The 19389-nt window shown below is 41.0% G+C and overlaps 1 protein-coding gene across 3 annotated transcripts in view; it reads right to left on the reverse strand.

Moving 5' to 3' along the window:
* col4a2 (collagen, type IV, alpha 2) overlaps positions 1-19389 on the reverse strand; it is a 110946-nt gene that overhangs the window by 9762 nt on the left and 81795 nt on the right. The window contains exons 11-38 of one of the 3 annotated variants that reach the window (XM_034185804.1): positions 18111-18146; positions 17944-17981; positions 15735-15804; positions 15629-15655; positions 15424-15477; positions 15306-15341; positions 15146-15190; positions 13611-13677; positions 13116-13244; positions 10963-11112; positions 10800-10871; positions 10518-10669; positions 9960-10032; positions 9735-9841; positions 9415-9598; positions 8943-8987; positions 7704-7778; positions 7511-7609; positions 7079-7300; positions 5213-5374; positions 2996-3166; positions 1303-1446; positions 1100-1219; positions 849-1030; positions 635-698; positions 451-525; positions 259-366; positions 69-176 (exon numbers count right to left, since the gene is read on the reverse strand). In XM_034185804.1, the coding sequence (XP_034041695.1) occupies positions 69-176; positions 259-366; positions 451-525; positions 635-698; positions 849-1030; positions 1100-1219; positions 1303-1446; positions 2996-3166; positions 5213-5374; positions 7079-7300; positions 7511-7609; positions 7704-7778; positions 8943-8987; positions 9415-9598; positions 9735-9841; positions 9960-10032; positions 10518-10669; positions 10800-10871; positions 10963-11112; positions 13116-13244; positions 13611-13677; positions 15146-15190; positions 15306-15341; positions 15424-15477; positions 15629-15655; positions 15735-15804; positions 17944-17981; positions 18111-18146 (2815 nt within the window). Of the gene's footprint in view, positions 1-68; positions 177-258; positions 367-450; positions 526-634; positions 699-848; positions 1031-1099; positions 1220-1302; positions 1447-2995; positions 3167-5212; positions 5375-7078; positions 7301-7510; positions 7610-7703; positions 7779-8942; positions 8988-9414; positions 9599-9734; positions 9842-9959; positions 10033-10517; positions 10670-10799; positions 10872-10962; positions 11113-13115; positions 13245-13610; positions 13678-15145; positions 15191-15305; positions 15342-15423; positions 15478-15628; positions 15656-15734; positions 15805-17939; positions 17982-18110; positions 18147-19389 lie in introns of all 3 variants that reach the window. The other 2 variants (XM_034185805.1, XM_034185806.1) reach the window with 2 other exon arrangements.

Below are 19389 nucleotides of genomic sequence, written 5' to 3' on the forward strand. Positions count from 1 at the left end.
TATTAGATTTATAAGAGAATTATGACTGTTAAATAAAAGCACACAAGGAATTTGGATGAACTCATTACCTTTGGCCCCCGCAAAGCCAGGAAAGCCTGGTTGCCCCAGCTTTCCTGGAGATCCTGAAAAGCCCTTTTGGCCTTGGTTACCAGGAGACCCCTGATGTCCATCACTGCCTGAGGAAAAAGAAATGCTGTTTATATGCACAAAAGTCCAAATCGGAGTAACTGAAGTGTAAAACTGATAGGAGTCTTTTACCTGGGGTTCCTAATAGGCCTGGATTACCTAGTTCACCCTTTCTGCCCTCAATACCATGAAAACCAGGACTACCCCTGTCTCCAGATTGTCCGAATAATCCTTTCTGACCTGCAACGAGGTTATCAGTCATTTTATATAAGGTACTCCGCTGGAGACATGTATCAGCAACAGAGAGTGGATTACAGTAGATACCTGGCTCTCCTGGTACACCAAATTCTCCTCTTAATCCCACAGCTCCAGGAATGTTGATACGAGGACCCTGCTCACCTGTAAATGTATGCTGAATTTAATAACAATTCAAGTATTTGTTCCTCAACATACCTCCTTCATATTTAACACAGAGATATAATTTTGGCTTTTAAATGTGAAGTTGTACCTTTAAATCCCTTCTGTCCTTTGTCTCCTGATGCCCCATAGGCACCGGGACTTCCTTTAAACCCCTGAAAAGATACAAACAAAACCTTAAGCATGACCAGATTAGAGTTCTTCTGCGTGTACAAGATTCTATAACAAAAATGCAAAGAAGACATCATAATTTACACAAGACATCCTTTGAGTGACGTGAAGTCTCTGAACATATCACTTCTCACCTTTATGCCAGGCATTCCATCAAAGCCGCTAATACCCCGATCGCCAATGAAACCTGGCATTCCTTTGATTCCTGGAAGCCCCTGTGCACCTGGATCGCCTTGCTGACCTTTGTCATTGCTAGGGTCCCCAGGAAGCCCGTGAGCCCCTGGAATGCCTGGTATTCCTTGATAACCCTTCAAACCTGTGGTGCAAAGACAGATGAGTGTGGTATCGACAAAAGGCAGAGTGACATTAGGCTACTGCTGCACACCTCTTGGCCCAGTGAAGCCTTTCTCCCCAGGGTCTCCAGGCTCTCCTTTGGCTCCTTTAACCATGCTAGATTGAGAGATCCGAGGCTTCTCACCAGGTGGGCCCGTCAGACCACGATCACCTGATGGACAGTGGTAGAAAAGCTAAATTTCAATGACAAAAAGTGAGCCAAAGACATCTCATTTATGAATTAAACAGTCTCACCTCTATCTCCACTTTGACCCAAGTTTCCTTTGTTGCCAACCTCTCCTGGTATTCCAGGTTCTCCTTTTAGTCCACTGAAGCCCTTCACCCCTGCATCACCCCGGGGCCCCTCAAAACCTAACATTCCAGGAGAACCTCTGCTTCCTGGAGCAGAGCACAACAATCAGAACTCTCAAAAAACATGGATTTCTTTATTAAAAAAAAAAAATCCCATATATAATATTTGCAGGGCTGGCCAACCACGTGATACATCAAGCCACAAGGATGGTAAACTTTGTTCCAACCTATCATCTCTTAGCAGTTGACCTCACCAATGAGCTCCTCCCCGCAACTCAAGTCTGCGAAGATGAGCTGGTGCCACACAACCTGCATCCACAAAACCACAGAACTGCCTTGGCTTCTCGGTGGCAACCACCCAGACAGACAACTGATCCAACCCCATGTCTCTAAATTAGCAATCTATCCAAATGAAGCCTGGGCGTCCTCTTGGACTTCTCCAACCACTGGGGTCCTGAACACTCAGGTACCTGTGTGTGGGATAATGCACAGAGAAACGTGCCACATGGCCAAAATGTTGAAGCTGTCAAATTCTTAATGGGATTCATACCAGCTACGTACTGCTCAGCCAACAGAACACTGACTTTATGTCCAAGAAGTCAACCTTGGACCACATTCTAGCTCAGTGAATACTCCTAAAACACAAGCGTCAATATCAGCAGTGCTTCTTTGCAGCCGATCTTGATTTTTGCAAACTGTTCATTTCAGTTGATCGAGTGCTCTCTGGGACATCCTGAGAATTTGCAAGATCTCCAAAAAATTGCTGGACATCACAGCCAACCTATACACAGACACTGTGAGTGCTGTATGGAGTGGGCGCAGAGATTCTGAGTATTTCCTAGTGAAAACTGGCATTCATCAGGGATGTGTTCTGGCTCTTACACCCTTCAGTGCTTGCATGAAGCTGATGTTGGGTGCTTTTGTTGGCGAGAAAAGGTTTGCTGATCTTAACTTTGCAGACAATGCTGTGATCTTTGTGGAATCAATTGATACTCTGATTGCTGGACTTGAGAAGCTAAGGACTCGGGGTGTCTGGGTTTGCAATTGTCCTGGTTCAAGACTAAGATCTAGACATTTTACGACTTCTTGGACTCGGCCATCAGAAGTGTATCTGTATGTGATGAAAATGCTGAAGTTGTAGAGACATTCACTTATGTCAACAGTATAATTCATGTCTGTGGGCCTTCAGCCTTCGAGATAGAGAGATGCCTGGGAAGAGCTTATGGAGTTATGAGGTCATTGAACAGAGGTGTTTGGCGACGCATCTCAACTCAAACTGATGTTAATCAGTAAAATCACCAGCTGAGATGACCACTTGGAAAAAAAAAAGAAGACCTGCAACCTTTTAGCTATTCATGGTTTGTTTGACCATCCCTGTTTTATATCATGGCGTTCTGTATGATCTAGACCAGGGGTCTTCCATACACTTGTATCCATCTCTTTCTGCTCCACCCACTGCAACTAATTTAGTCAGCAGTGCTAGTGCTCAACCCATCAAGAACTGGTAAACACAAGACCTCATTAATCAGGAGTGGATCGAGCAGGCAGACATAGAAAACATGAGGGAGGTCCTCTCAAGGACCAGTGTTGGAGACCCCTCTTCTAGATTATCAAAATAAATATTTGTGACTTTAACCTCTCACTCCTGGAAATCCTGGTTGCCCATCTGGCCCAAGATGTCCTGGGTCACCTGGTGGGCCTGGCTCTCCAAATGGGCCAAGATCACCATAACCCCCTGGAAGCCCTTTTAGTCCGATTGGTCCTGGAGGTCCTGGGTCTCCTTCAGGTCCCCTCTCACCACTGAAGCCTAGAGAGAAGATGAGAATCTTTTAAGCTCCAAAAGCCATTTCAACAAGAAGGAACCTTCTCAGGAAATCAGACATGTTCTGTCTGTTTTGCACCAAGGACTTGTTTCAGCTCCTGAACAGTCCCTGAAGTACAGCAGAGATGACTAGTCAACTAAATGTAAACAAATCTCAATCAAATTGATAATCTTTCATTATTGTTATTTACCAAGAAAAAAAACATTTTTGATATGTTCCTGCTTGACAGATTAAAGGATTTGCTCCATTTTTGATTTACATTAAAGGGAGGTGATGGTCTAGACTAGATGTAACCAGATCACAGACCTTCATGTGGTTTGAGAAAAGCTCGGGAAGCGAAAAGCAGAAAGGAGTCTGACAGCAGTCACTGAAATGGATAAAAAAAAATAATAATATTTTTTTTTTTTTACGGTGCATCTGGAAAGTATTCACAGCGCTTTACTTTTTCCACATTTTGGTACAGCCTTATTCCAAAATGAAGTAAATTCATTTTTTTTCCTTCAAAATTCTACTCACAACACCCCATAATGACAACATGAAAAAAGATTTTTTGAAATTTTTGCAAATTTATTAAAAATAAAAAAATTAAGAAATCATATGTACGTAAGTATTCACACCATTTTCTCAATACTTTGTTGATGCACCTTTGGTAATTACAGCCTCAAATCTTCTTAAATATGATGCCACAAGCTTGGTGCACCTATTTTTGGGCAGTTTTGCCCATTCCTCTTTGAAGCAAGTCTCAAGATCCATCATTTTCGAAGGGGAGCGTCTGTGTACATGTTCAATCTGATTCAGGTCTGGGCTCTGGCTGGGCCACTCAAGGACATTTACAGAGGTGTCCTGAAGCTACTCCTTTGATATCTTGGCTGTGTGCTTAGGGTCACTGTCCTGCTGAAAGATGAAAGATGATCTGAGGTCATGAGCGCTGTTGAATGGTTCCTATTGAGGAGTGGCTTCCATCTGGCCACTCTACCATACAGGCCTGATTGATGGATTGCTGCAGAGATGGTTGTCCTTCTGGATGGTTCTCTCTCCACAGAGGAATGCTGGAGCTCTGACAGAGTGACCATCAATGTTTCTGTACCCTTCCACAGATTTGTGCCTCGAGACAATCCTGTCTCAATTCCTTTGACTTCATGCTTGGTTTATGCTCTAACATGCACTGTCAACTGTGGCACCTTATATGTAGACAGGTGTGTGTCTTTACAAATCATGTCCAATCAACTGAATTTAACTCAGGTGGACTCCAATTAGGCTGTAGAAACGTCTCAAGGATGATCAGTGGAAACAGGATGCTTTAAAAAAAAAACTTTTTTTACATTGTTATTATGGGGTATTGTGTGTAGAATTTTGAGGGGGAAAAATGAATTTCATCTATTTTTGAATAAGGCTTTAACATAACAAAATGTGGAAAAGTGAAGTGCTGTGAATACTTTCTGGATACACTGTATGGCTTCCTTCTTTCCCAGTCCAATAAAATGTGACTTCAGTATGATGTCAAAACGCTGACAGATCCTCTCTCTGTGTGACTGCACCTTGCACACAGCAATCAACTGGAGCTGTGCACATTTGGCTGTTGAGATATTTGATGCAGCTACACTTTAAGTTAAAATTAAAATATAATGCAAATTGTTTTCAAGTTTTGAAAATTGAGCATAGCAGTGGATAAATCAGCACGGCACGCCACAGTGCAAGTAAAGGTGAAATACTGCACTTAATTAATGACTGCAGTCCTCGAGTTGATCCATACACGCTCGATCGATAAACTGCTTGAGCTTTGGCTCGATCTTCTGTCGTTTATAACCCTTGACTAAAAGTGAGAAAGAAGAGAAGAACTAAGTCCAATATATTGGTTTTGGTGCGTTCTGGATTTTTAGTGTGAAAGTTTTGTTTTATTTTATTTTATCCAGGTGCCATTTATGAATCTTTTTCACCAGATGCATGTTTTTGTTGGAACAGACCCCACAGAACACACTGTATATGTAAATGTTAACCACAGAAAAGGTGTGTGGGATTGCGTGACTAACCTGGTGGTCCCGGGGTGCCTTGCAGTCCAGGTAGACCCATTTGGCCTGGATCACCAGGGTAACCATACGTGCCCGCTGGCCCAATCCTCCCTTCATCTCCCTGCAAGCCTGAAGGGCCAGTCTCCCCCTTGGAGCCCATCATACCAGGAATACCCTCTATTCCTGCAGTGATGGATGGAGAAGAACATTGTGGATGATGAGCATTTCTTTGAGTAGAAAATAAGGCAAAAACAATAAGGCAAAGGCAAAGTTTTAAAAAATAAGGCAGATAAGTTTTGTCATTTCTGTCGGTAGCAAAACCCAAGCAGAGGGTCACACTTTTGAGTCTGGTCTGCTTGAGGTTTCTTCCTTAGAGAGAGGTTTCTTTACCGCTGTCACCTGTGTGCTTGCTCTAGGGGTTGATAAGGTTAGACCTCACCTGTGTGAAGCGCCTTGAGGCAACTCTGTTGTGATTTGGCGCTATATAAATGAAAATATATTGAAATTGAAACAAAAACAACTAAGTGGGTAATTCACAATATAGCTGAGTCTAAAGAAGGGTTGGGATGACTAGTTGTAATAGCTGACTATGCCTATCTCATGCTTGAATAGTCATTTTTTTGTAGTCTACGAGGATTTTTCTACAATTTAAGGCTGCATCATTAACATGACTCATGTCTCGTAACTCTTAAAGTAATTATTTTTATAGCAGCTTCAATATTGAACTTACAGACACAATTTAATGTATACATTTCCATTATGGTTGATTTGGCTGTTCACTTCCAAACATAGCTACCAAAAACACTAACAGGGCACCCAGGACAGAGCTCAAACACAAACCAACATGGGCCAATGGGCACGAGCAACTAGCCACTCCCTACACTTCAGGGCATTCAATAAATAACTTCTATGATGTCTAGTACCACAAAATTTAGTATGATGGGTTTGTATGGGTGTGTCAAGCTAGATTCAATGCTAGATTCAATGACGTGTAAACATGGCGAGCAAAATCTGATCTCTACTGTGGAACTAATAAAAGATTAACTCAAATTAATATTATGCCACATTAATACATTTCAAATATTTTATTAAAGTCATTGCAATTGTGACATTGTCATTTTTGTATGCACGAGGTTGTACCTGAAACTGCTTTCAGTTACTGACATAGGTTTGGATGTCAGTAGACTGCAGAGGTGGGACGAAGTCACTGTCAAGTCATTCTCAAGTCATGAATCGGCAAGTCTCAAGTCAAGTCCCAAGTCAAGTCTCAAGCCAGCTTGCAAACATTTGGTGGTCATTATGACTTGGACTTGACTTGAGACTTGCCGATTCATGACTTGAGAGTGACTTGCTGGTGACTTCGTCCCACCTCTGGTAGAATGACTCCTACAACAAGTCTGGACCACTTATAAATTTTGTTTGTACTTATGAAAAAACTCAAAATATGAGAAAATTGGTAAATGTGTGAAGTTCTCTTAAATCACTCGTACAAACTAATCAGTTTGTGGGACTAGTTCTTGCACGAGGCCCAATGTTACCATATAGTTCCCTTTGTTAATGCCATGTTTTCTACTTCTAGTTTCTAGTTTATGTTTTTTATATACAGTCATTTGAAGACTTACTGCTTAGTCTGAACCTTACTTTGGGCAAAGTTAGTTGGTGTAAAGTCAATTAGTCTACAACTAGAGTTCCTGATTATTCTCACTAGTCATCCCATCTCTAGTCTAAAGTAAGCTCACTCACTCACTCATCTTCAACTGCCTACTCCAATTAAGGGTCACAGGGGGCTGGAGACTATCCCAGCAGTCACAGGGCATGAGGCGAGGTGCACCCTGGACAGGTTTCCCAGTCTTTTCTAAAGTAAGCTAATATGGAAAGTTTACTAACCTATATATCCTGGGTCTCCTTGATCTCCTTGCTGGCCTTTGTCTCCTCGAAGCCCAGGTAAACCTGGGGCACCGGGAGGTCCTGTTGAGGCATCTAATATGTTACCATGATGCCCCTTTTCACCCTGTGGCCCAGTTCGTCCAGGCACACCAGGCAAACCATAATTTCCGATCACGCCCTTGCTGCCAGGCAGCCCCAAGTCTCCACGCGGACCAGGAAAACCTGCAATGGAAAGCCATAGACGGTCAAGAAACCAACCTGCTAACTTTCTGCTGTGGCTCTTAATCTTTTCCAAAGATATTGTGGCGCTGCAGTAAGAAGAAAGTACAACATTTTTTTGTCAGTGTTCAAAACACGAGGGCCTGTGTTACAGATCTGTTAATGTCTCAGTTGACATGTTAGTCCGGTGAGTTGTTGTCTGTCAGTCTTTACCTGGTGGACCAGGTGCGCCACCTGTGACTTGCTCTCCTCTTTCTCCTTTCTCTCCTATTGCTCCAAGTGGACCCTGTAGTCCTTTTGGGCCTACAGCACCTGTTGGATCACACAAATCCAAACAGGCCTACAACACCGACAGAAAGGATTTTCCCTTTGAGATGACATGAACTCTTATTTGTCATTACATTACCTGGGATACCATGGAATCCTGATGGGCCTGGAGGTCCAGGTGGTCCAGGAAGTCCAGGAACAGCATCACAACCACCTGAGGGAAGAAAAATACATTATTTAGGACATGATCATGGTTGTGTGAGGGTTCGCTGAAAAGTTCTGCCTGCAATGTGATTATTTCAATAATAAATAGGATCATTGAAGTGAAACTGTTATGAACATACCGGTAATCCTTTACTTATTGACTTACTGACTGTCACTACACCAAAGAGTTTTTGCGTGCAGTTTTAGGCATGTGCAGTATCGTCTTTGACATAACACATCTGCACAGTAGTCAGTTAACGATGGCGACGTAGATTTGAAACAACGTGCTGTTACTGAACTCTTCACAGCAGACAGCTGTGGACATTCATCGACGAATGCGTGTTGTGAATGGCGACGCCTGTGTGGATCTCAGTACAGTTAGGAGGTGGACAAGGAGTTTGAAGGGTGAACATCCAGCCACAATGAGTGTGCATGACCAGGCCTGTAGGGGGTGCCCCATAATAGCAACAGATGCATGGCATCAAAATCCTCACAGAATTTTTGGAAAACGCCAACCGATATGTTGACACTTTGCAAAAGCTGAAGTGGCTTCACACACGCATGGGTGACTCAACAAACACGGGATGCATTGCAGCAGCGCAAATCGTACCACACTCACCTTCCACTCCAAGGATCACGTTACACTAATGATACAGAGGTGAAAGCAGCCGTGCATCACTGGCGCCAAGAGAAGACGCCTGATTTCATCACCGATGGGATGCAAAACCCGATCCAGCGTTGGCGTAAGTGTGTGGAAAAGGAAGGCGACTATGTGGAACAGCAATGACACTGCCTGACAGAGAACATTCCAAGCTTTAAGCAGATATGAGATTTGTGTGCACATCTTGGTTGTTATCGAAATAATCACCTAGAAGGCAGAAGTTTTCAGTCGACCTTCACATGTTGAACTGGTTATTATCTTAAAGTGACTTTTTAGGTGGAGGTGCTTTTCTTCTGCTCGTTGCCCAGCGTGGATTGTGATTTCAAACGTGACATTACTGTTACATTAGCTGATAACTCAGTAGTAACCCCGCCCCAACCCTCAAGATACAAAGGCAAACAATTTTTTTTTATTATTATTATCATGCAAACACACCAAATAATACAAAAGCAAAGCACAAAAAAAAAAGAGTAGTTATGATGGGAGGTTGTCAGCTGAAATGTTACCAGCTACCTGTTACATCCAACTGTCCTCCATCTCCTCGCGAACTACAGCCGCCTTTCGGTTGTAAATGAGAAACAGAGGCATTCAGAACAAGAGTTATTATTCCAAAGCAAGAGCACAAACTCAAACAAGCTTGACTGGAGCTGGTTTGAGGGATGAAGCTGCTGCATCAGTGTGAGAACAGGAGAGAAGAAAGAAGAGATAGAAACATAACGAATAAAAATTAAAACTAGCAAAATTAAGATTTATCATGCATCCTCCTTTAGGTCAGAAGCCAGTAAATGTTCATTCAGTTATGCTGCTGTGCATTAAATTACAAACAGTATGTATAAAATAAGAGGTAAGATATGACGAAATACTCATTAGAATGAAAGTACGTTAATAATACTGCAAAGAATTAAAGGCTGGAAACTTCAAATTTTGCAGCTTTGTTTTAAGACTAGATTAAGAGTGAGGAAGGAGGCACTCAGCTGCCTCTCACCTGGGCTACCAGGTGATCCTGGAATGCCGTCATAGCCTGCAAACCCTTCATCACCAGGAGGACCAGCTACACCTTTAGGGCCCACCAGGTCCAGTCCGGGTTCTCCTCGCAGGCCGGCTGCACCGGGTTGACCGGGCAGACCTACAAAACCTTTGTCTCCAGGTTCTCCCCAGGGACCTGTTCCCTATCGACATGGATCAACACAATTGCGAAAAGGAAAAACAAAAAAGATCATCACAGCACAAACAATGCAGCTACTGATTCGTGTTCAGACTGCGCACAGTATAAATGATGGCACATGATGTTCATGAAGGACTCACTGGAGGACCTGGGATGCCATGTCTTCCAGGCAGACCGATTTGACCTGGGGCACCCTGCAGTCCTGGCTCACCATCCGGTCCAGGATCTCCTTGATCACCAACTTGTCCTGGGCAGATCACGTGCACATGTGCGCACATATTAAAAAAACATGTCAGACATTACAGATTTCTTCACACAGTGTTTGACATCAGTAACCTTTGCACTCTAAGATAAATATACTCCACCTTTCTCTGTGGCTTCTCCCATTACACCTTTTTGACCTTTTGGGCCCGGTGAGCCGATGGTCCCCGGAAATCCCTGCGAGACAAGAAACATGTGACACCATAGGGAGGGGCTACAAGAGCCAAAGACAGTAGAAATGGAGTTTGGAGAAGCGTCAAGTGGTTTGGAGGATGTAATCTGTTGTTACAAAAAAACTGCTTTTTGCAACATTTTCCTCAAACGTGACCTCAACCTTGACCCCAGATCGTACTGCTGGATATTTAGATTTCATACCGGCACTCTAGCTCAAAAAGGGAGAGAATTATCTCAGCAAATTTATAAAGGTGAAAATGAATTTTTTTTTGTTGGGATGAGGATCAGCACTTCCAAATCTGAGGCCAAGATCCTCTGTTGGAAAACATCTAGGGTCCAGGTCTACACTTCAACTCAGCTGCTCCTGGAGGAGGACTGTGCCACTGAGAGAGCCCAACTTATCCTGCTGTTTTTTGGGCAGGCAATGACAGAAATAAACAAAATGATGCTAGAAATGAATGAAGATGACGTGGCTGGATTTTTCTTACAGGAAGTCCGTCAGCACCTGGAGGACCGAGCTCTCCTTCATCACCCTGCCTGCCAGTTTCTCCTGTCATCCCGGGGTCACCGGACTCACCGGCAGAACCAGGGGGTCCAGGGAGAGAGTTTACAGTGGTGCACTTGCAGGCCCCGTGATCACCTAAATCACACACACGTGCACAGTTCAGCACCATTTTTCTGGGAAGTTTGGCTAACACACCTATAAATGTACATTAACATGACAGTTTTTCCAGCGATCCTCTTTATGATGATTATAACAACGAAGACACCTTTGTGTCCTTTAACGCCTGACTTTCCCGGCCTTCCTGGTCCACCTGCATTTCCTCTGTAGAACTGTCCCCCTGGAGAAAAATAAGTTACAGAATATTTTTATCAATAAATGCAGATTTTAAAAATGGAAGAAGTAATGGAGCTACGGGGAATGTTATTCACATGTTCCTTTGGGTCCTGGAAGGCCTCTGGTTCCTGGACGGCCTTTAGCACCTGGTGGTCCTACAGTGTCAGCGTTTAATCCTGGTTCCCCTGGTAGGCCCTTCTCTCCTATGTCCCCCTTTATTCCAAAGGGCCCAAAGAAATCCAAATCTGACAAACACAAAAAAATGGAAAATAATCCTTTTGCATTTTCAGTCAGCATTCCAAATACTAGTACAGACTGTAAAATATATGACCGACAATACCAGGTGTAAAACTGCAGTGGGTACTAAGCATTTGCAGAAGGTTTCATTCAAATTTATCACATAAATTGCGAAAAACAGTCTGGAAATGACAAAACGCTACACTGTTAAAAAAAATTTTTTTTAAATTGCTGTATACAGTGTAAAAACAAACAACAAAAAAACAAAAACATGGCAGCTGACAAATGTAAAAACAAAATACATAAATACCTTTACAAAACAACCTATTAATTTTACTACATAAAGTTGTAATTAAAAAAAAATTAAACTCTACACTTCAAACGAGTAATTCCAACAGCGCCCCCCCCCCAACTTTTTTTTTTTGTTGCTAAATTAACATTACGATGTTTTTAAACTAATTATTTCCTCCACTCTGAAATTGATTGATTGAATAAACTTTATTGTCCCCAAGAGGCAATTTGTCTTGGGCAAAGAACTACAGAGTTGCATTAAAAGACATTAACAAAAACAAACACAAATAACACAAACACAAACATTAGAAAAAACAGTTTTTGGGCGAGTAAAGTGCTAATGTACTTTTGTGTTTAAAAGTTTGATGGAGGCTGGTTGTGTTGTGTTTTTGTGCTGTGTTGTGTTGCTCTCATTTTGCTCAGGACCACCACAGGAGGTTTGGTATGGGATCTGGTTTTTCCTAACACACCTCCTGCTCTATAAGGAGAATGGACCTCAGGCAGCCTCGAACCTGGGAGATTTTGCTTGGGAGACCATGTGCTGTCACACAATAGGAACAACTCTGAAAATATTAACTTTTTTTTTATTCATGTCTGTTTAGAATTGAGTAGGCTAAACAGAGTCTGCATTTCATTACATTTTCAGACTAATTAATACCATGTGACAGAAAGGTGCTACAAGCAGTTATTGTGCTTACATTCTAAACAGAATATCCCCAGTTCAAGGCTGCCTTTATTTATTTATTTTGGAAAATTATAATGGTTTATTGCTGTAAAATTTGCAGTAATTTCTGTAAAGGAATTTACATATTTTATTTATTTTTTTTTATTGTATTTTGTTTTTACAGAATAATTCTGGCAACCACAGCTGTCATATTTTTCGATAAAACATTTTTTTTTAATTTATTACTTTATTTATGAATGTACTTTCTGCGGCAGCTAAAGAAGTTCAACCTGCCAAAAACAATGACGGTGAACTTTTACACTGCCATCATTGAGGCCATCATTTCCTCCTCTATCACTGTCTGGTACACTGCTGCCCCTGCTAAGGACAGGAGCAGACTGCGAAGTATCATCCATCTGTTCATCTGCATGCCTGCACAGCCCCATTCCACCATATCTATTTGACAGTAAACACAGCTTTGCCCATTAGCCTATTTGACTCTTTTACTTCTTACATAAGTATTTTTTTACTTTTCTTTGTACTGTTGTTTATGCACCTATTACTTCTTACAGAAGCATTTTCTTTTGTTGTTGTTTATGCACCAATGGCATCGGATCAAATTCCTTGTATGTGAGAGCTTACTTGGCAATAAATTTGATTCTGATTAACAGTGCTAAACCAACCAACAGAGAGATAGACAACTAAAAGGAAACTAAAACCACAGTAAAAACCACGTCCCTGGTTGCTGGCTCTGTGAATCTTTGTAAAATTTTGAGATCTTCTGATGTGAAAAAAACTTTATACTTTTGTTATTGTTATCAGAGATTTAGCCATCATAGTAAAATGAACAGTTCCCCTGTGAAACAGATCAGTTCTGCATGATGTTTCCTCCCAGTATGAGTCCCGCTGACGTTTCAGCTTCATGGGGAACAGAATGACAGAAAGTTCAGTCTACAGGACAATAATCTGACTGTGCAGTAGATACTTTGTAATAACAGCTATATGATTATTTCACTCTGCAGAATGAACGTGTGGATGAACCTTCAGTAAACGCACCTTGTTGCTGCTCATCGCCAGAGAATCCTGGTGGGCCGGGAAAGCCGACATCACCCACTGAGCCTCGCTCTCCTTGTGCACCAGGCTCACCAGGCTCACCAGGCTCACCAGGGGGCCCCAGAGGTCCAGCTATGCAAGTCATAACAGTTAGAAGAACAATAATTAGAACCTGTGCAAGGCGCAGCTTTTAGCAGGTCAAGATAACTGATCGAGTTTTAGTCTGCAGTATATTAATTCATTAAAAAGTGTTGATTTATGTGCTTTGAAAAACAAATTAATGTTTGTTTGTGGCAGAACTTGAAGTTTGGTTTCAATAGTTCTCACGACATGCATCGTGTGTATGTGATTATGTGATGCACCTGAGGATGGTAATGTGACACATTTCCACATAGTTTCACTTCTCATCAGAAACACTTGCTTAAAACTCTTCAATTGTGCAGAACAGCATCTAAGAACAAAACTTCCCCCCATTACCATTATTATTAACCACATTACCAATCGTAGACCAGGGCCAATCCAGATTTCCTGAAGTAATCAGAGGTCCTGGATCACCTCGGGCTCCCTAAAACATAAACAGCGATGTGAGCCTTTTAGGATGCACTTTAATCCGTGTTGAAATCTGTGTTCCTGTTTTAATCTTCTGGGTTGACCCTCCTTTTGTGTCATTTGTTGTAATGTCTCAAAGCTGGATTAGTGTAAAAATGGTAATATTTGTTCTGATTAAGATTTTGTGTCTGAGAGATGTTAAACGTGTTTGACACGATTAATGAGGCCTTCATTATGAACACTGTTTCGATATGACACCCAACATGTGCATTTATCTCAAAACATATGTAAACATGTCAGCAAATAGATTTAATAAACACTAAAACACTTTGCAACAAATTCTCTCAATCAGAAAGTTAGGACTGACACAACATTATTTTTATGAGCTTCTCCTACAGCAGACTGTGGGTGGGTTTACAGAGGGCAGACCATAGGGGGCAGACTGGGGCAGTGGGAGTTTCACAGATCAAGCGGTGCTACATATACGGACTTCCTGCACATACGTCATATAAGTCTAAAACAAAGCTTTTCTCAACTAAATTTTGCTTATAGCAGAGTACTTTCTACATGTACAGAGAAAGAATTGTGGGACTTCAACGAGGTTTATCGTGAAACATCAACCACATTTGATTGCAAAATGTAGGATTTTTTTTAAAACAATATCTGCCTTTAATTGCAATATTATAGTTGTTGCCTTTATGACTAAAAGACAAAAGTCAACATATTTACTGTATTTTCCAAGTATAAGTCACACCATTTTTTTTCTATATTATGTGCTCTTTAATTTGGTATTTTTCTTGTGTACATTTATTTTTAGCATTTCTTCCTTTATTATTGGAGTTTTGTTTAGTGGTTTGATTCCTGGGAAAGCAATTTATAAATAGTTATTATTAATAGCAACAAATTAATGAGTTTTTTAGTTTACTAGTCGCACCAGATTATAAGTAGCAGGACGTCTCAAAACTAGTAGAAAACAAAACTGCAACTTATACTCTGGAAAATAAAATACACATCATTTACTTTTAAAGCCATATTGGAGGAAAAACTACATTTCTCCTTTAAAGCGCTACACAGAAACAAGGCATTAATAATACAATAATAATAACAATAATTTTATTTATATAGCACTTTAATACCAACAAAGTGTCTCATGGAATAAAACACAATACTACAAGTTAAACACAAACAATAAAAATTTCTCACCATCAACAACTGCAGGCAGCCAAAACAAATGTGTATTTAGTGTCGATTTTAAAAATTTGATAGAACAAGTCAAGCTGAGCTTGTGCACAGAGACAAGAACAAACCGTTTGTTAATGTTATGAGTGCAGTTTGGTTTCATTGTGAAGCAAAACATGAAACAGTCATAAAAATGCAGTAGAATTCAATAAGTTTGAATGTGTCATCACAATAATAACTTGAAGAATTACAATTTGACCTGATTTAGAGCAATGTAAAGTTTGCAGTGGTGACTATTTTATCACCTTTTGTCCAGCTACGCCGTCCCATCCTGGTTCACCCATATCACCCTGAAAAACAAAACAAAACAACAAACAACAACTAGGAATCATTAATTATAAAAACAAGATTTAAACTTGCAAATAAAATGTCATTCCAACTAGCCCATTTTTCTGATCTACATACTCTGGGTCCAGGCCTTCCATCTTGACCGTGTGAACCCTGAAACAAAATTCAAACAGGATATGAAACACACGTGGGACATCGTTACAGGCTGAAAGTGTAGAAATGTAGTGCAGCTAACCCGTCCTCCTGGGTATCCAGTGACACCGACTTCTCCTTTCTCTCCGTTGTCGGCCTGAAATAAAATGACCAAAAGAAAAAAAAAATCAACAGGAAAAATAACAGCAAAAACAGAGACAGAGTCAAAAAAGCGTGAATGAAACAAATTGAGCGTGTGTATGAATGTAAAATTGGGTGGAAATAATTATCTGTGATTTATCACATACCGGATCTCCTGTTTCTCCTTTATATCCCTAAAACAAAGTAATGATACTATTACCAACTTATCCAGATGCAACTTTTAAAGAGGGAAGCTACTTCGCAGTTACAAACCTTTGGTCCATATCTGGGCCTTGTGTGAGGAGAACGACCTTGAGGCCCTGGTGGGCCAGCGTCCCCCTGTGGTGAAAAACAGAAGTTCAAGTCAGTCACCATCTCAGACAGAAACCAATCTGAAGAACAACTCCACACTGCATGTTGCAGTTATTACACCATATATGACCATACCGCACGCTGGCCTTTGCATCGACTGGAAAATAAAAAAGCACCATAAACTGTTACGTCACATAACCTTCAGTATGTTTTTTTACATCAATTTTATTGAACCTCCCTTTATGCAATATGCAAATAAGTAAAGTACGTTCATAAGCTGAGTCTCAGTCAAGTCACTAATGAACTTAGACTGGAAAAAATCTCAAAATTAAGTATAAGCTGTGTAGTTTGTGCACGTCGTTAGTGCAAAGCAGTAAACGACATTACTGTTGTATGATAAAGATGATAACAACATACCACAGACATGAAACACGTCAGTCATCCAGCTGTGAAATACAGTCAGGTCTGTAAGTATTTGGACAATGGCTGTTTTTTATTTTATTTATTTTTGTATTTTTGCCTCAAGACATGATTGAAGTGCAGACATTCAGCTTTAGGTTTCAGGTTTAACAAAAATATCATATTAATAATTCAGGAATTATGGCCATTTTAATCACAGACCATCCATGTCTAGCTCCCACAAGTAAATGGACAAACTTAATACAATGATTATAGTAAAGAATCAGGATCACTTTTACAGCCAGTTATCTTTCGATGCATGAATATTTACAAGTCAGTGAATATTTCTCAGACTCCATTTACACTAATCACTAAGGAATTCATGCAAACTGTATGGAATGTGTCTGTAGTGGTTTCACAAGCAGGTGAGGGATGCCACCAACACACCCAGGACAACTGTTAGATAATATCTGTGCTAATTCCTTATTTTATGTTAGTTATCAAGTATTTGCTTTAGTTATCTGTTTGGAAGTGTCTGGAACCTGGTTTTAACTGGTTCAACATAAGAGTTAAGTTTCACTTCCATCAGGCATGCGCAAGTTTTAGATTAAGGGAGGGCTCCCCCTGTCTGTGGAAAGCCAGTAAGTTTAGGATTGTGAGACTAAAACACACCCACTGTAATGCCCACATTGTATTGTATAAAAGTGTTGTGCCAGCCATGTTCGAGGTCTTTCCACATGATGGAGTCCGTCTGTGGGCTCTGTCTTTGGGGACCCGGGCCTGATTTTCAACGTGACTTTCAATAAATTTGAACTGAGGAATATATCTATTTGGTTCTTTGTAAGGGGCAGTATATTACATAAATAACTGGGAGAATTTACATAACTGAAGGAGTTACAGGCTTCTGTGGATGTATTTATGCTGGAGACCCTCTTGTCCTGTGCACCAACAGCATTTCCTGTATATTCATTTTGTGAATTGTTCTGTAATTTATGTCTGTATCATGGCCCAAGCAGAGGGTCACCCTTTTGAGTCTGGTCTGCTTGAGGTTTCTTCCTCAGAGGGAGTTTTTCCTTACCACTGTTGCTCTGGGGGTTAGTAAGGTTAGACCTTACTTGTGTAAAGTGCCTTGAGGCAACTCTGTTGTGATTTGGCGCTATATTAATGAAAATAAATTGAAATGTGACTGGAGAAACTGTGCACAGTGCAAATTTTGCATGTTGCATCACCACTTATGCAGCTTCATGGCGGAGTGGTGCAGAGGAAGATATTTATACAAGAAAATAGATCAAATCTAGGCTCATTTCTTCAATGTGCCTTCTGGCAAAGCGCATCTGAAATGTTACATGTTCTTTTTCAGAAAATGCTTCTCTGTACTTGTTAAGATAACTCATTCAAAATAAGAGTATGTTCACTCACTCACTGCACGGGACATGTTTTGGCTTGCACAAAGCCCAGAAATAACTTCAGTGTAACACCGAGTCCACTTGGTACACAGTGTTAAACTGGATGCAAACTCAAAACAAGGAATCAGATTTAGCAACACTGAATATACTTAACTTGTCACTTGTACAGTGAAAAAAGTTTCAAAACAGGAAGGTGATCAGGATGATCTAAACCACACACACACACACACACACACAAATCTCAGACTAAAACGTGACGGACGACTCTCAAAAAGAACAGAACTGCGTTTTATGTTAAGGCCGTAAGCGTCCTGAGCATGTAAACAGGAGAGGAGCAGAAGTGAAAAACGCGGTGACTCACAGGCTCTCCTTTGACGCCCTTCAGCACGCTGGTCATGTTGCCCTGATCAGAGGAACATAAGAGTCAAAGCTGCTTCTGCAGAATCCTTTATGTCAGAGGTCACAGTACACAAACAAATACATAAATCACAATATGCACTGATGATAAAATGTGTTACTGTTGTGATGTTACCTTCTGTCCTCGAGGACCTGGAAATCCGGGTGGACCCTAACAGAAGACAGACACCATCTTCAGAACCTGATTCACACTCTCTCCATTCACTGCTGTCATCTGCACTGATCTCAGTTTGCATAATAATTATCTATATTTGATTTAAATATGAAATCTCAGTTCAGTGTTTCTTCCCTCTTGCTCCAGATGAGGCTGCGCCACAAGACTTGCTGGCAAAATTCAAATTTTTTTGTGTAAATTCTACATCTCCTCACATTAGGACGCATGAACTCTCACCAAACATGACAGGATTCAACTAACCTGTCAGCTATGTTTCAGAATTTGTTACTTAACTCACTCTATTTTGCACCAAACCTTGGCACACATATGCTGGCAGTTTGGGGAAATGCTCAGGAGAAATCAGATTTGCTAAAGGAGAAACACTGGGGTCAAGGGTAAAAACTTTAGTTTTTGACTCTGATTTGGACAAAATGTGGCACACACAATAGTGGTTTGTTCACTGGAGTGAAGGTCATTTGGGTCAAAGGTCAAAGTTAGAATTTTTTTTCACTCCAATTTTCACCAAACTTGGCAAACATATGGGGGTGGGTTCTGAAATTCCCCAGGTGAGGAAACAATTTGCCAATTTCAAACACTGAAGGTGAGGTTGTGTCGCCTGCCTGTCTATCTGTTTGTTGCCTCCTCCTCCCAGGACCTTTGGCTGATTTTGATTCTTTCCAGCAAACACACTCCATAAATGGAACGTTGTATTTTGGTTTAGGTTTTAACGTTGCCACACTGTCATTATGCAGAGTCCCAGTAATGTTGTCGCGCTGAAGATGACCAAACACCATTTCTCAACCATTTTTCCTTATTGCATGGAGCAGTGGTCAGATACCGTGGCTGGTTAAATCCCATGTAGAAGCATGGAAGACTTCCTATGACTTTTCAACATATGAGCATTATTGGAGTTAACTAAATATTTTGTAGTAAAATTACAGCAAACAGACTCCTTCCATTAGTTGTATAAAGGCTTGAGTACAGTAATAATGCTGTATTAATGCTGTGGATATGTTGTATTGCAACATTCGTGCACAACATTGTGGCAAATTTCCCACAACATTACACATTTACGCTGCTCAAATGATGATTCCCAAATCTGCCACAACCAGGTTAGTATATCGCTGAGGGCTGACCCTGAAATTGCTCTTAAAGAATTTATTTTGGTCAAGGGTCACCCAAATTTGGACCAAACATGGGAAACCCTTCAGTGGACTCATGGGATTCAATCATTTGGGTG

The sequence above is a fragment of the Thalassophryne amazonica genome, chromosome 14 (assembly GCF_902500255.1).
Source record: "Thalassophryne amazonica chromosome 14, fThaAma1.1, whole genome shotgun sequence".
NCBI lineage: Eukaryota > Metazoa > Chordata > Actinopteri > Batrachoidiformes > Batrachoididae > Thalassophryne > Thalassophryne amazonica.